Genomic DNA, 17284 nt, shown 5'->3' with positions numbered 1-17284 from the left:
CTAGGGGGCGTGAATAGGGTGTGGCCTCGGAGAGGCGGGGCCGGTGCCTCCGGGTTCCGCAGAGGCAGGCTGCGTGTTTGCGCAGTACGCACGACCGAGGGTGGGGCTGGCGGCTGGCGAACGGGCGGGCGGCTGAGGCGCGGGGCCTGGTCCCGCCGGCACCATGGCCAAGACCGTGGCCTATTTCTACGACCCCGACGTGGGCAACTTCCACTACGGTGAGGAAACAGGGTTGTACATGACGGATAGGGTCGCGGAGATTTGGAAGTAGGGGCTGTAACTCCAGGAGTGGGAGCTGACGAACTCTCTTTTCCCACCCCCAGGGGCTGGGCACCCTATGAAGCCCCATCGCCTGGCATTGACCCATAGCCTAGTCCTGCACTATGGTCTCTATAAGAAGATGATCGTGAGTCCTCTGCCAGGGATTGGGGGTGGGGCGAGCTGTGGTTTTAGGATTAGGTGTGCTAGACTGAAAGCACCAAAGTGCGACCCGCCCCTAGAGTTTGTGTGTGTGTGTAACTGGATGGAAGACACTAGAGCACCTCTGATGTGCGCAGTGTTGGGGGTGGTGACCTCTGGTTTAATGGAAGGCACTTTTTCACCACAAGCCTGCCACTCTTTGACCTCAGGCTGACTAGGTCTTGGCCTAGGGTTAGAGTGGCAGGGCTGATTTAAAGTGTGTTCCTCCCCTGCATTTAGGGTGTGGACAGTGCGGGGGCTGGATCACTGTATCTGTGTGTGATGTTTACTTTCGATTGCCACCCCTTCTCCTCTGCCACCTTTCTCTACCTCTGAGGAACTAGAGCTCCAGGGCTGACTTTGCAGCCCAGTGTAAATGTGTATGTGTGTGTGTGTAAGGGAGTAGATGTCCTGAGTACTCCCTTTTTAACCTATCTGCGTGGTTCTGCTTAATTGCTCTCCCATTCTCCATCTCCCAGACATAGACATGCTGTCTGTCCCCAGCTTGGAATTTATTGCTGTGATATGGGATAATACATGTAACAGTAAGCCAGGCATTATAGGAATTAGTCAACAATATGAATGCGTGTTTATTGCTTATGTTGAGGCACAGATAGGCTGGTCATAGAAAAGACTGACTGAGGTAATATTATTGCAGGAATCTATGAATCCCTTGATTGTTTGCCTATGTGTACCTGTATGCATTTTCTGGGAGAACAAAAGCTCTTCTTGTTCAGTTTTCAAAGAGGTTTGTGATGCCATTCACCCACCAAAGATAGTAAGATAGATAATATATGATTTAGCATCTTGAATTTTATTTTTGTTTATTTTTTTTTGAGACACAGTCTTATTATGTCGCCCTCAGTAGAGTGCTGTGGTGTCACAGCGCACAGAAACCTCAAACTCTTGGGCTTAAGCGATTCTCTTGCCTCAGCCTCCTGAGTAGCTGGGACTACAGGTGCCTGCCACAACGCCCAGCTTTTTGTTGGTTGTAGTTGTCATTGTTGACACCAGCTCTGGTGTATGTGGCTGGTGCCCTAGCCGCTGAGCTACAAGTGCCGAGCCTAGCATGTTGAATTTTAGTTACAAAATTGTCATATATCCCATATATTTGACTCCAGAATGACGAACCCAGAGGAAAGAGAGCAGATCAGAGCCTGGAGAGGAGATGAGTATAGAGAATCAAGAATAGGAGATCTAGGGAATAGGGCAGGTAGATTAAGGCTCAAGGCTGAGAAAGTAGGAAAGGCCAGTCTGCAGATGGGAAGGAGAAAAAGTAGTCTTCAGAGGCTTGATTATAATAGTCCACCTTGCGGGGCGGCGCCTGTGGCTCAGTCGGTAAGGCGCCGGCCCCATATACCGAGGGTGGCGGGTTCAAACCCGGCCCCGGCCAAACTGCAACCAAAAAAAAAAAAAAAATAGCCGGGTGTTGTGGCGGGCGCCTGTAGTCCCAGCTACTCGGGAGGCTGAGGCAAGAGAATCGCTTAAGCCCAGGAGTTGGAGGTTGCTGTGAGCTGTGTGAGGCCACGGCACTCTACCGAGGGCTATAAAGTGAGACTCTGTCTCTACGAAAAAAAAAAAAATAGTTCACCTTGCGAATTGGTGTCTGTTTTCTTCATTGACCTTCATCTGATGGAGTAACAAGAATTCAGGGGTGGGGGGATTGCCATATGTGGTTTTGGATAATCTCTAGGATTAAGTTTGATGTGGGTGGTCTCAGCCCCATGAGTGGGGCTGACCCTACCTGAGTTCTTCTTGTATCTCCATCCCGAGGTCTTCAAGCCATACCAGGCCTCCCAGCATGACATGTGCCGCTTCCACTCCGAGGACTACATTGACTTCCTGCAGAGAGTTAGCCCCACCAATATGCAAGGCTTCACCAAGAGCCTTAATGCCTTCAACGTGGGCGATGACTGGTGAGGGAGGACTGGGACTTTTGATGTCTAGCAGTTTAATGCCAGGATCTTCAGTGAGGTTTTGTGGCTACAGTGGGAAGAGAAGGGGAGGGGGTCCGTCTACTTGTCAGTGAATCAGCATTCACACATTTGTTTATTCAATAAATATTTCTTGGTCATTTGCTCTAGGCCAGGCCCTGTGCTAAGTACTGGGGATGCAAAGGTGAACAACAACAACAAAATTTTAATTTTTTACTTGTGCTAAGTCTATGAAGGGAAGGTACATGACAGACTATGAGAGCGTAGACTTGGGAGAATTATCTAGCTTGATGGGTAGCTGGTTAGTGGGGGCTTCCTAGAGGAAGTAATGATGATTGAGCAGAGATCTGAAAAAAGGGTAGCAGGGGATTAGGTGAAAGGTGGTTGGAAGGTGAAGGGAGGACTGTAGTAGGCAGTAGGGACAACATGCACTATGGGTCAGTAGTAGGATCAAGTATGATTCATTTGAGGAACAGAAAAAAGGCCTAGTACAGAACTTAAAGAGAAGGGTATCTGAATGGAGGCTAAAAAGATAAGTGGGGCCTTTTAAAAATAAACAGCCCTATTATAAATTGGGGTTTTACCCCTAGAGTATGAGACAGTCATGAAAATGTTTTTTAAATCAAGGAAGTGACTTGACACAGTTAGGTTTACATTGAGCTTCTATCATCCATAGGAGACTCAGTGTTAGACCCTGTGGGGAAGCCATGATCCTTGCTTACACTCTACTATATATCCATGAGAAAATAATAACCATAATAGCTACCATATACTCAATTCTATTTTTTTTTTAGACAGAGTCTCAGTGTCACTTAGACTGAGTGCTGTGGAGTCATAGCTCACAGCAACCTCAACTCGGGCTCAAGCGATTCTCTTGCCTCAGCCTCCTAAGTAGCTGGGACTACAGGTGCCTGCCACAATGCTTGGCTATTTTTTTTTTTTTTAGAGAAGGAGTCTTGCTCTTGCTCTGGTCTCAAGCTGGTCTTGAACCAGTGAGCTCAGGCAATCTACCCACCTCAGCCTCCCAGAGTGCTAGGATTATAGGCGTGAGCCACTGTGCCCAGCTATCTTTAAACTTTTTATTAGGGAAAATTTCAGACATATCTGAAAGCAAAGTAGTACAGTGAACCTCTATATAGCCATCGCATAGTTTTTTTTTTTTTTTTTTTGAGACAGTTTCATTTTTTTGCCCTCAGTAGGGTGCTGTGGCATCATAGCTCACAGCAACCTCAAACTCTTCGGCTCAAGTGATCCTCTTGCCTCAGTTTTCCATTTTTAGTAGACATGGGTTTCACTCTTGCTCAGGCTGGTCTTGAACACTTAAGCTTAAGTGATCCACCCCTTTGGCCTCCCAGAGTGCTAGGATTATAAGCCTGGCCTGTCACATATTTTTATTTATTTATTTATTTATTATTTTTTTTGTAGAGACAGAGTTTCACCTTATCGCCCTCAGTAGAATGCCGTGGTGTCACACAGCTCACAGCAACCTCCAAATCCTTGGGCTTAGGCGATTTTCTTGACTCAGCCTCCCAAGTAGCTGGGACTACAGCGCCCGCCACAACGCCCGGCTGTTTTTTTGTTGCAGTTTGGCCGGGGCTGGGTTTGAACCCGCCACCCTTGGCATATGGGGCCGGTGCCCTACCCGCTGAGCCACAGGCACCGCCCTGTAACATAGTTTTAACACTTATGAGCAAATGGCCCATCTTCATCTATACTCCCTCACGTTAGATTATTTTAAAGCAAATTTTAGATATCACATCATTTTATCTATAAATATTTTATAATGTATTTCTAAATGATACTGTTAAAAATGTAGTATCATTATTACATTGAAAAGTTAACAGTTATTCCTTAATATCATACGTGCAATCAGTATTCAAATTTCTCCAGTTGTCTCACAATTTTTTCTTTTGCTGTTCATTTAAATCAGAGTCTAAATAAGGTCTACACATTGCATTTGGTTGATACATCTCTTAAGACTTTTAATCTATAACTTTCCCCTCTCCACCTTGAATTTATTTCTTGAAGAATCAAGTTGTTGATTTTGTAGTTTCCTACATACAGTAGCTACCATTTATTGAGTGCTTTTTCTGCTAGGTGTTATGCTAAGGGTTGCCGGTATAGCCACTTAATTTGCATACCAATCCTGAGATGTAATGGTCCTTTTCCTGATGTTATACATAAGTTAATTTAGTTTGGGGGAGATTTAGGTACTTTAGCCTGAATCATACAGCTGGTCGTGGTGGCAAGATTCAGATCCAGAGCCTGGATTTTTAACACTTCACTAGTCTATTTCCCTAAAAGATCCGAGTGACAAGCAGCTGTGGGTGGAGAATAGCAGCCAACTGATTAGGCTGGCATTGAGCACCTTTCTTGCTTAATCTGACTCCTCAGCTGCAGGGGATGCCTTCCTGGAATGCCCTGGTTTTGTCATTCAACCTCTTCAAGGCCTTCTCAGGCTTCACATCACCTCCATGAGGCCTTTCTTTACCACACCACTCCATGGAGCTCCGTCCACACTTTACTGCTCATTTGGTGTTCAGTCACATGTTGTCTAGCTAGGGAGGTTTCTTGTTTTGATGTTAGTGTTTCTGCTGCAGTTTCTGAGTTCGCTTTCTCCATCTGGGAAAGCAGAGTCAGCCCTCAGGCCACATTGGTTCCTAGTAGATGCTCTTTATGTGTTAGGGAATACTGTCTCTGGGACCTTTGTGCTATGTTAGTCTTCCTGCCAAACTTAAGCTACGTTATGCTTATCTGTATTTTAGATGAGAGTCCTGAATTTTCCTTCCATTTAATTAATTTCTGATTGTTTTTCAAAGCAATGTAATAAATAACCAAATTGTCTACAAAGATTTAATGAGGACCAAAACATTCCCAGACCTCTCTCTCTTACCCATAAATTCCTCTCTCCAATGGCAGCCACTTTAAGCTCCTTTACATATTTCTTTTTTTGGAGGGAATATTTATTTTGGGGTTTCCAAATAATGGTTAATATACAACTAATCTATAATATTTAGGTAATACCTACTATGTTTTAAGTACTATTATAAATGCTTTATAGCCATGAGCTCATTTAATCTCAGTAACTCCTATGAAGTGGGATTTATTATTGTCTTCTGTTATAGATAACAACACTTAGGCACACAAAAGTTAAGCACCTTGTCCAATGTCACAATCATTAGTAGTTGTTAAAGGGCTAGGATTTGAATCTAGGTAGTATGGTTGTAAAATTGGGCTGGTAATCATACTACCCTACTATATTGTCTCTTCTTGCCGTTTTTTAATTTATCAATTTTAGACATTGTGTATTAAGTTCTTAGTATGTAATATGAGCATTTAGTCTTCTTATATCATCACCCTGGCTTCCCTTTACCTCCCAGCTTCATAATACAGTTATATCACAATTCAATTTTTTAATAAATCAGTGTTAAATGTTTACCTTATTATAACCCTTGTTTATGGGTTTATTTTTTTCTTTAGAAATAGATTCATTCTGTTGCCCAGGCTGAAGTGGAGTAGCATAATCATAGCTCACTGTGACCTCAAACTTCGGGGCTCAAGCAGTCCTCCTGCCTCAGTCTCCTAAGTAGTCTCCTAACTACAGGCGTGGCAATTTTTTTTTTTTAGACAGAGGCTTACTTTGTTGCTCTTGGTAGAGTGCCATGGTGTCCTATGACTCAACAGCAGCCTCAAACTCTTGGGCTCAAGTGATCCTCCTGCCTTAGCCTCCCAAGTTGCTGGGACTATAGGCATCTAGCACAATGCCTGGCTGTTTTTAGACACAGAGTCTTGCTCTTGTTTAGGCTGGTCTTAAACTCTTGAGCTCAAGCAGTCCACCCACCTCAGCCTCCTGAGTACTAGGATTACAAATGTGAGCCACTGTGCCTGGCTGAGGCATGGCAATTTTTTTTTTTTTTTGTAGAGACAGAGTCTCACTTTATGGCCCTCAGTAGAGTGCCGTGGCATCACACAGCTCACAGCAACCTCCAACTCCTGGGCTTAAGCGATTCTCTTGCTTCAGCCTCCCAAGTAGCTGGGACTACAGGCGCCCGCCACAACGCCCAGCTATTTTTTTGTTGCAGTTTGGCCAGGGCCCAGTTTGAACCCGCCACCCTTGGCATATGGGGCCGGCACCCTACCGACTGAGCCACAGGCGCCGCCCAATTTTTTTTTTTTTTTTAAGACAGAGTCTTGGGCAGCGCCTGTGGCTCTGGGAGTAGGGTGCCGGCCTCATATACCGAGGGTGGCCGGTTCAAACCTGGCCCTGGCCAAACTGCAACAAAATAGCCAGGCATTGTGGCAGGCACCTATAGTCCCAGCTACTTGGGAGGCTGAGGCAAGAGAATCGCCTAAGCCCAAGAGCTGGAGGTTGCTGTGAGCTGTGACGCCACGGCACTCTACCCAGGGTAGACAAAGTGAGACAATGTCTCTAAAAAAAAAAAAAGACAGACTCTCACTCATTCTCCCTGGGGCTGAGTGCTGTGGCATCATAGCTCACAACAACCTCAAACTCTTGGGCTCAAGTGATTCTCTTGCCTCAGTCTCCCAAGTAGCTGGGACTGCAGGCACCCGCCACAATGCCCTGCTATTTTTTTTTTTTTTTTTTTTGAGACAGGTCTCACTCTTGCTCAGGCTGGATTGTGAGCTAACGCGATCCACCCACCTTGGTCTCCCAGAGTGCTAGGGTTACAAGCGTGAGCCACCGCGCCTGGCAATATATTTTATTTTTTTACATGGTCAAATGTGTCAACCAAACTATTTTATTGGAGATCTACAACTAGGAATTTTTTAAGCCTTTCCTTTTTTAAAGTCAGGCTTATGTAAACATAGTTTTTATATAATAAAATTATTTTTTCTAAGTATAACAGTTCTGAGAATTTTGATAAGCTGTATCAAGGTATGGAATATTTACATTATCCCACAAAGGTTCCTTCCACTCAGTCATCCTTTCTCCTCACCTTAGTTCCAAGTAACTACTTTCTGTCCTTATATTTTGCCTTTTCTGAAATAGCATATGAAGGAGGTCATACAGTAAGAAGTCTTTTGTGTCTGGCTTCATGCCTCTCCCTTTCATAAAGAATAAGATAGTAATAATTATAGCTAACACTTATTGAAGGCTTATCAGGTGCCACATACTGTGCTATGGCTTTCCATGGCTTATCTCATGTTACTGTTTCACATATATAGGTGTACATACATCTTTAAGTTGTACATCTTAAAGATTAAAGAAAGATGTATAACTCTAAAGAATATTATTGAACATTATGTAACAATGTACGTACATACAAACCTTTTAAGAACAACAGAGCTCATGTTTTCTTTCACCTTATTTCTTTTTTCTGTATATACTCAAGTGCCTGGAAGCTGCTTACTTCTCTCCCCAGTTAGGGTGCAAACTCCCTGACAGAATTAAATGCTTCTTTCCTTCCCAGTGCCTTGTACAGGGCTTGGTACATGGTTTGGTTCAAAATATTTGTGGAATAAATTTTCAGATAGCTCAGGTATCTAGGAAGGGGGGACAGGATCATTGAAAAATGAAGATTATACAAATGTCTACATACAATAACTAAGAAAATGCCATGAAGGCTACGTTGAACAGTTTGATGAGAATATTTCAGATTGTATATGAAACCAGCACATTGTACCCCTTAATTGCACTAATGTACACAGCTATGATTTAACAATAAAAAAGATAAATAAATAAATAAAAAGGAAAATGAAGATTAAAGGAGTTTGGGGTGGGGTAAGTGTTTAGGAAGGAGCTTGACAGAGACAGGAGGGTTCCAACTGGTTCTTCTTCTCTGCAGCCCAGTGTTTCCCGGGCTCTTTGAGTTCTGCTCCCGTTACACAGGTGCATCTCTGCAAGGAGCAACCCAGCTAAACAACAAGGTGACATAGTTGTGAGTCTTGTTTCCCCTTTCCTGTGGGTTCCTGCACTCGAGGCCTTGACCTGAACTTGGGCTCCCAGCTTTGGGAATGGGCAGGAGGTGGACTGTGAATTGGTGTTTGTTTTTCAGATCTGTGATATTGCCATTAATTGGGCTGGTGGTCTGCACCATGCCAAGAAATTTGAGGTGAGTGAGGAAGTGATGGGGGAAGACAGTGGCTACCCCCGGGTAGGTAGTCAGGATGACTGTTGGTGTAGCTGGGCAGTGGAATGTTTCCTCTTTGTTAAGACTGCTGTTTCACCATAGGCTTCTGGCTTCTGCTATGTTAATGACATTGTGATTGGCATCCTGGAGCTGCTCAAGTAAGTAGCCTGGCAGATGACTGGGGCATGAGTAAGAATCTCGGCTGAGGAGGTCCCTCAAACTCGGCTCTGGCACCGACCCTAACCTCTCTTCTCCCCCACTAGCTTCTCCCAAGTTCTTGATGCTCTACTCAGGCTGCTTCTTACTTTTTTCTTCTGTAGATTCCTTTTTGCGTGCTCACATTTTAGCCTTCTCTGTGTCCCTCTTTGTCCCACTTTGTCACTCCTGGTAGAGTGCTGTGGCCTCATAGTTCATAGCAACTTCAAATTCTTGGGCTCAAGTGATCCTCTTGCCTTAGCCTCCTGAGTAGCTGGGACTTCAGGCGCCTGCCACAATGCCCAGCTATTTGTTTTTTATTTTATTTTAGTTTTTTGAGACAGAGTCTCACTATGTCGCCTTCAGTAGAGTGCTGTGGCGTCACATCTCACAGCAACCTCGAACTCTTGGGCTCTAGTGATTCTCATGCCTCAGCCTCCCAAATAGCTGGGACTATAGGTGCCCGCCACAATGCCTGGCTGTTTTTTGGTTGTAGTTGTCATTGTTGTTTGGCAGGCGCAGGCTGGATTCGAACCTGCCAGCTCCAGTGTATATGGCTGGTGTCTTAGCTGCTGAGCTACAGGCACCGAGCTGCTATTTGTTTCTTAGAGATGGGCTCTCATTCTTGCTCAGGCTGATCTTGAACTCCTGAGCTCAAGCAATCTACTCATCGCAGCCTCCCAGAGCGCTAGGATTATAGGCATGAGCCACGGCACCCAGCAAGAACCAGATTCTTTATAATTCTAGACCTGGGTGGGAGGAATGGGTTAGGGGGTTCACCTCTACCTCAGACCCTGACTTTTCCCTCACCTCAGATACCACCCGCGGGTGCTCTACATTGATATCGACATCCACCATGGTGATGGCGTTCAGGAAGCCTTCTACCTCACTGACCGGGTCATGACAGTATCCTTCCACAAATATGGAAATTATTTCTTCCCTGGTACAGGTATGTGATTAGGGATTACTGTCCCTTTCGTACCCCTTACCTCTTTATTCTGACTATCTCCTTCTCAACCTTCTGCTTTTAACTCAGATGTTCCCTCCTCAAGGAAGCCCTTCCGGAACACCCCAGTTACCATGATTCCCTCCTTTCCCACTACTCTATCCCCTTACCCTGTTTGTTTCTCTCAAAGCACACTTTGCACTTATTGCAGGGTTTTATTTTGTTTTTTGTTTCCCTCTTCATCATGCCTACCCGCCCCCCCCGGAATATAAGATTGGTGGATTTCAGTAATTTCATTAATTATGTTCACTGCTATATCCCCGGTACCTAGTACTCAGGTTGGCTCAGAATAGGCCTCAAAAACTATTTGTTGATTGACTACAAATTGTAAGAGACTTAGTGGCTCTAGGGAGTTTGTAGTAGAGGTCTGTTGATGGGGTGAGGAGCACACAAAGTGCAGGTTGAGGTTGTAGGTGCTTCCCAGGCAGGGCCACCACCCCTCATTTTCCTACAGGTGATATGTATGAAGTCGGAGCAGAGAGTGGCCGCTACTACTGTCTCAATGTGCCCCTGCGAGATGGCATTGATGACCAGAGTAAGTACTGAAGTCTTCTCCCTGACCTGCTCACTCTGCCCCTTCTTTCTCTCCTTGAATTAATCTCTTCTGCCTGGTATTGTCTACTGTTGGGCCAGGTGTCCTTAAGGATGAATGGCCTTCAGAAGGACCATGAAGCCCCGAAAATTGTATGCAACATATCGTGTGTATGTGCATTTTCTGGGAAAAGAATCATTGACTTTCATCAGTCATTCAAAGTAGTCGGGGACCCCTCCAGAAATTTGGAACCAATGGTTTGGTTCTTTGGGTTGCCCCTTTCCTGGGCTACATGCTCTCTCAACCCCTTTTTCCTTTTTGTTCCCTGTCTCCCCATCCCCTTGGGGTGCCAGGTGCCCATCTTTGGCCCTCTCCCAGGTTACAAGCACCTTTTCCAGCCAGTTATCAATCAGGTGGTGGACTTCTACCAACCCACGTGCATTGTGCTCCAGGTAATACTGTCATTAATACTGTCATTAATACTGCAAGAGTGCTCTGCCTGGGCTTGAGGGAAGAAAGCAGGGAAGAGGAGCTTCCCTTGGTTGGTGGGAGAAGGGAAGTAAAGGACATCTGTGATGTTCTGATCAGTTATCTCACTGCAGCTGTCTGGGGTTTTGGTTTATGCAGTGTGGAGCAGACTCTCTGGGCTGTGATCGATTGGGCTGCTTCAACCTCAGCATCCGAGGACATGGGTGAGACTTGTTCTTCTTCCTTTCCCCCAGGTTTTCAGTTGGCATTGGACCTTAGTATGTGGCAGAGAGGGGAGGTACTTGGGGAATGGGTCTCTCCTCTTCTTACAAATCAAAAATAGCTACAAATTGTACTTGAACTAGAAATGTCACCTTGAACAAGGTTCCCTAGTTTGAGTTATATTTTGCAGGCTAGAAGTGACAGAACTTGCTTGATGCATTGATGAGAGCAGTTGATTAATAGATAGGGTGCCAAGGAGGAAGTCAAGGACAGAGGTGGGAGTGTATGTTGTTTTAAAATTTTTATTGAGACACAACATATGTATTATAAAGTATACACAAGTCTTAAGGGTATAACGTAATGAATTTCACCATCCAGATCAAGATAGAGAACATTGTAGTTCCATTGTGCCCCTTTCTAGGCAATTCCCAAAGATGTGTACTTTGGTTTTTGATAATTTCTTCTACCCATTTTTCTGTTTTTGTTTGTTTGTTTGTTTTTAAACAGGGAATGTGTTGAATATGTCAAGAGCTTCAATATCCCTCTACTGGTGCTGGGTGGTGGTGGTTATACTGTCCGAAATGTTGCCCGCTGCTGGTGAGCACCCTCCTATTTCCTCCTTCTGTGTGGTCCAATATGATATAGTGGCTCCCTGAGATATGGCCAGATGGGCCCTGTAGCCCTTGGTCAGCCTGTCCCCCCTCTGCTGGTTGGTTTCAGGACGTATGAGACATCACTGCTGGTAGAAGAGGCCATTAGTGAGGAGCTTCCCTATAGTGGTAAGGACCACCCCACAGTACTCCCACAATAGAAAGTCTGTCTCACCAGACTCCAAAACCTGGTTTGTAGGCAGATGGAAATTTTATACTCTCAGAGCTCTGCAAACTAAACTCCTAAGCTCAGAGCAGGGAAAGGATGGGCCGTTACTATGTAAGGGGTCTGGATGGGAAGAAAAGAGATCGGGAAGTCTTGGGACCTCCCTGTCTTGGTCTGAGCCATACTTTCTCCTCCTAATCTCCTCTCCTTCCCAAGAATACTTCGAGTACTTTGCCCCAGACTTCACGCTCCATCCAGATGTCAGCACTCGCATCGAGAATCAGAACTCACGCCAGGTCAGCAGCTCAGAGAAGCTGAGTATAAGGGTGGGGGAGCCTAGAAGAGGTCCAGGATAGGGGAAATAGGAGAAACCAAAGAGAGAGAAATTCTAGGCCATCATCGTCACTGTTACTACCTAGAAAACAGCCCAGTTAAGGTAGAGCCAGTTGGGGGTTTGGGGAAGAGACAGTATTCTACCGGGGGACCTGAGCTAGAAATACCACTGAGATTAAAACCAGGACAGTAGGGGTAGAAGACAGCTAGAAAGGTGGGTGCACTGGGAATTGCTGAGAGCTACTCACTATATTCCTCATCTCCAACTAGTATCTGGACCAGATCCGCCAGACAATCTTTGAAAACCTGAAGATGCTGAACCATGCACCTAGTGTCCAGATTCATGATGTGCCTGCAGACCTCCTGACCTATGACAGGACTGATGAGGCTGATGCAGAAGAGAGGGGTCCTGAGGAGAACTATAGCAGGTCAGGGGTAGGGACTTGAGAGCAGGGGATTCAATAGGCTAGTTGGGGAGGCTCTAAAGGGAAAAAGTGGGCTAGGTTTGGTGGCTTGCACCTATAATCCCAGCACTTTGGCTGGTTGAGGCTGGAGGATTGCTTGAGGCCATGAGTTGGAGACCAGCCTGGGTAACAAAGGGAGACTCTGTCTCTACAAAAAATTAAAAAAAGAAAATTAGCCCGGCATGGTCATGTGTACCTGTAATCTTAGCTATTGGAGAGGCTGAGGTGGGGGGACTGCTTGAGCCCAAGAATATGAGGTTATAGGCCAGGCGTGGTGGCTCATGCCTGTAATCCTAGCACTCTGAGAGGCTGAGGCAGGTGAATTGCTTGAGCTCACAGGTTTGAGACCAGCCTGACCAAGAGTGAGATGAGACCCTGTCTCTAAAAATAGCCTGAAGAAAAAAAAAATAAAAATAGCCTGGTATTGTGGCAGGTCCCTGTAGTCCCAGCTAGTATGGAGGCTGAGGCAAGAGAAGCATTTGAGCCCAAGAGTTTGAAGTTGCTATGAGCTATGACGCCACAGCACTCTACCAAGGATGACAGAGTGAGACTCTGTCTCAAAAGAAAAAAAAAGAATTTGAGGTTATAGTGAGCTATGCTCATGCTGTTGTTCTTCATTCAGCCTGGGCAATAGAGCAAGACCCTATTTCATTCAATCAATTATTATTTATTTATTCATTTATTTTTTAAAAAGGAGGAAGTTAATTGGAAGGCATTAGCTTAATTGTCCCTGGCTTATCTCCTTTAGTCTGTTGCAATTTCTTCACTTTTTTTTTTTTTTTTTTTTGCTGCTTTTAATGAAGAAAGTAATGAATATTTATTGTAACAATTTTAAATAGCGCCAAGATATGTTAAGTTTATATCATGCAATCTCAGCCCCATTCCACAGAGGTAACTACTGCTAATAGTTTGATTTATATCTTTTTGGATAGACCTTATTTTATAAATTGCAAGTGTACTGTTCTATGTGCACATATAAACACACACTCACTCGCGGAGTTTGTTTTTGGTGTAGTTTTTCGTTACTACAAGTAGGATCATTCTATACACGTTGCTCTACACCTTACAGCTGATTGCATGTCAGTTAGTATAGACCTGCTTCAGTATTTTATCAGCTGTATAATATTCTATTGTCTGGAGGCAGAATAATTTAACCAATTACCTTTGATCGACATGTATATTTCTCATTTTTTTGCTGTTACAATAATAAAGAATGTGGCAGAGAAGCCCCTTACATGTACTCATTGCATGCTTGTTCAAGTAGGGTAGATTCCTAGAATTGTTGCTGCTAGGTCAAAGGCTATGTGTGCTAAAATTTTTTGTGTTTGCTGCCAAATTGCCTTCCAGAAAGCCTAGCAGTTTGCATTCTTGCCAGCATTTTACTCAGTCTTTCTAGGTGTTGATCTGGACAGGTCAGTGCCTGCATACTTCTCTCAAAGGCTCTTTGATTTCTTTGTTCTGTTCATTTTTTCAAGTGGGATAATTGTGTAGTGGTTATGTTTTTTCAAAAAAGTCTTTATCTTTCTAAGATAGATTATAGGTTAATGAATTGACAGGAGGGGAAGGATAGGATAGAATTTTTTTTAACCTAAAACTTTGCTCAAAAATGAAGGGAAAAGACAATGGAACCCAGAAGTGCAGAGAAACAGATGCACATAATAAAGAACAGATTTCCACATGTGACTGAGGGATAATCACAGCTGGACACTTGCAGGACTATTCTGCTCCCACACAGTGTTAGAGGTTTGATCTGGACCTGCTGCAGAGTCTGATGACCTTCTCAGTCCCTTCCAGAATCTGCTTCTCTGTCTTAGAGTTCAGGCTTTCCTATCTATCTCTCTTCTGGATCTGGGATATACTGCTCTGACCCTTGAGACCTCTTTAACTCCCCTCTTCCATGAGGAAGTATCTGAATGTCTGGCCTCAGGGCTTCTTTTTTTTTTTTCTGTAGAGACAAAGTCTCACTTTATTGCCCTTGGTAGAGTGCCCTGGCGTCACACAGCTCACAGCAACTTCCAACTCCTGGGCTTAAGCGATTCTCTTGCCTAAGCCTCCTGAGTAGCTGGGACTACAGGTGCCTGCCACAATACCCGGCTATTTTTTTGTTGCAGTTGGGCCAGGGTCGGGTTTGAACCCGCTACCCTCGGTATATGGGCCCGGAGCCCTACCCGCTGAGCCACAGGCACCGCCCCTGGGCTTCTTTTTTTATCCATTATCTTGTTCTCAACTTCTCCAGGTCTCTGAGGCTTGAGTTTTAGAAATTGATTTTCATTGTCTGGCTTGGTTTGGTAAAACCTGTTTTTAAGTTCTTACTTTTGTTGAAGTTTGGCTTTTTCATCTGTAGTTCAAGGCTAGCATCTGGGACTACTCTCTGCATTACACCTCCTTTCAACAGCCAGCAGAAGCCTAGGCCTCTTCCTGTTCCTAAGCCCTACCTCACTGTCAGACCACCCACTGAGTTCCTGTTCTTCTTTGATGCCTGTAGCTCTAGCTTGCATATGACTTGCAGAGTAGTAATAATAAAGAGTTACCACTTTTTGTGGGTTTGCTAAGCATCAGACTTAATACTATACTTTGTATTACAATAGACATATATATTATCATTCTTTTACCATCAGACTGATTGTTCTTATCCTTAAGTTACCAGAGGAAGAATCTAAGGCTCAGAGAGGTTAAGCAACTTTCCTAAGGTCATACAGCTACTTAAATAGCAGAGCTGAGATTCAAACAGGAGTCTCTGACTCTACACCTTTAACCCTTGTGGTAGTTTAGAGGTAACTGAGACATTGCTCATCAAGCAGACGAGGCATTTCCAGGCTTAATGGCTTTGATGGCTTTTCTTAGTTCTCTCTGTTCCAGAGAATACTTTTTCAAAAAGAAAGAAACCTGTATTGATTATCTGTTGTGCCCTGTATTGATTTTACATACCTTCTCTCACGACAGCTTTATAACATCACGTCACTCCTCTGCTTAAAACTCTTTACCTTGCACTTAGAAGAAAATCTAAATTTCTGACTGTGGCTTAAAAAGGTGATGCATGCTAGCCCTTTCCTATATCCCTGATCTTTCTCTAACTGCTCTCCTCTCTGCACACTACTCTCAGCCGTACTGGCCTTCCTGCTTTTATTGGAATGCATCATTGTTTGTCCATCTCGTGACCTCTATATTTGACTTACTTGCAGCTTGCAATGGTCTTCCTGGAATCTTTGTCTAGTCAGCTCCTTCTCAGACTTCAGGTCTTAGGTTCTTAGGAAAATCTTCCCTAATAATTCTGTCTGAAATTTCACCCTTTTCTTCCCATCACCCTCACTTATGTTACTTTGTTTCATTTTATTCACAGCATTCTCCACTATCTGAAATGATCATATTTATTTATTTACATTGTTAGTTATTTTCAGTCTCATTTATTAGGTAAGCTTTTTGAGAATAGGAGGAAGCCTTGTCGGGCATATTATTCTTTGCTGGATTGCTAAGGCCTATGACAGTGGCTGGCATAGAGTAGTTCCTTAATAAATGCTTATTGAATACATGAATGGATGAATGAATAGCAGTCAGTCTCTAGAAACAACAGAGGCCTGAGAAATGGCTCTGTAGAACAGTGATTTTCTTAGTTGTGCTGTGAAAAATTTTAAAGATCATTAATGAAATTATTTTCAAAAGAGGTTCAAAGCACAGCAAATCTATTCTTTTTTTTTTTTTTTTTTACTCTTTTTTTGATCAACATAATTTAAGTGTGCCGTGGAAGTTTAACTGTAGATTCAAGTGTGCTGTGAGATAAAAAAGGTTGAAAAGCACTGCTATAGAGGGTGCTGGGAGAAGATTAAAACATAGAGAGTGGAATCTTGATCTCTCTCCCCTTGCTTTGCAGGCCAGAGGCACCCAATGAATTCTATGATGGAGACCATGACAATGACAAGGAAAGCGATGTGGAGATTTAAGTTTCTTGGGATGCTGTGTACCAAGGAATTCCTTTTCACCTCTTGGTTGGACTGGGAAGGGAAAGATGTGGCTCCCCCAGTCTTGGAGTGGTCATGCTAGGACTTTTACTGATTCTGGGGAAGGGTTTGGAGCACATCTGATTGGAGAACCATCTGCCCCCTTCTTTTTACCCTCCCAAGACCTAACATTGGTACATATTAGGGACGAGATGTGCACAAGGATAGCTGTCTTCTGGGACATGATTGCAGTGACCCTTGGAGGCCAGTCCTCAGCCCCTCTTGTCCCTTATTCCTTTCAAACCCCGAGACTTCAGAGATGAAGGGGTAGAGAGGACTGAGGTTGCCTTAGACATCCTTCTCTCTCAGGTTCTTCTGGCAAAGGCCTTGCCTCCGGGGCAAGTGAAGGGAGAGATTTGGAGGGGCTCTGGTTCCCTAACACCTTACCCCCAGATGATGGGTGTGAAGATGTTCTAACTTTTGGCTTTATGTCCATTTTACCACTGTTTTTATCCAATAAACCAAGTTGTTATTTTTTGTATCTTTTGCCTTTCTATGAATATCAGTTCTGATTAGCTTCTTGGATATGAAGGGGGAGGGAAATAGGGGTGATGATGCATATAATAAAAACATAGTTAACATTCATTCAGCACTTAACCTATGTTAGACCTTGTGTATCTATATGGATTCTCTTATATATAAAGAGTTAAGAGTGCATTCTGGTTAAGAGTTAGAAAAGCCGGGCGGCGCCTGTGGTTCAGTGAGTAGGGCGCCGGCCCCATATGCCGAGGGTGGCGGGTTCAAACCCAGCCCCGGCCAAACTGCAAC

The 17284-nt window shown here is 44.2% G+C and overlaps 1 protein-coding gene across 3 annotated transcripts; it reads left to right on the top strand.

The window, feature by feature from the left end:
• Positions 1-34: 34 nt before the first annotated feature.
• On the top strand, positions 35-16997 carry HDAC3 (histone deacetylase 3). Of its 3 annotated transcripts, XM_053566272.1 has the most exons (16): positions 35-218; positions 324-406; positions 1118-1207; positions 2233-2375; positions 8201-8282; positions 8411-8467; positions 8588-8643; positions 9496-9629; positions 10141-10221; positions 10597-10670; positions 10846-10910; positions 11416-11505; positions 11629-11687; positions 11941-12020; positions 12328-12485; positions 16390-16997. In XM_053566272.1, exons 1-16 carry the CDS (start codon positions 164-166, stop codon positions 16457-16459), a joined length of 1377 nt encoding a protein of 458 aa, XP_053422247.1. In that variant the 5' UTR covers positions 35-163; the 3' UTR covers positions 16460-16997. The 3 variants fall into 3 exon arrangements, with proteins under 3 accessions (XP_053422247.1, XP_053422248.1, XP_053422249.1); XM_053566273.1 differs by lacking the exon at positions 1118-1207; XM_053566274.1 differs by lacking the exons at positions 1118-1207; positions 2233-2375 and having other exon boundaries at positions 197-218.
• The last annotated feature ends 287 nt before the right edge of the window (positions 16998-17284 follow it).

Source organism: Nycticebus coucang, chromosome 17 (genome assembly GCF_027406575.1).
Source record: "Nycticebus coucang isolate mNycCou1 chromosome 17, mNycCou1.pri, whole genome shotgun sequence".
Taxonomy (NCBI): Eukaryota; Metazoa; Chordata; class Mammalia; order Primates; family Lorisidae; genus Nycticebus; species Nycticebus coucang.
The sequence above is the reverse complement of the archived record's forward strand: the minus strand, read 5'-3'. Positions and strand labels throughout refer to the sequence as shown.

Coding starts and splice junctions, on each gene's coding strand:
- HDAC3 (XM_053566272.1), top strand. CDS start 164: ATGGCCAAGACCGTGGCCTATTTCTACGACCCCGACGTGGGCAACTTC. Junction 219..323: donor CGTGGGCAACTTCCACTACG/GTGAGGAAACAG, acceptor TCCCACCCCCAG/GGGCTGGGCACCCTATGAAG. Junction 2,376..8,200: donor TTCAACGTGGGCGATGACTG/GTGAGGGAGGAC, acceptor TCTTCTCTGCAG/CCCAGTGTTTCCCGGGCTCT.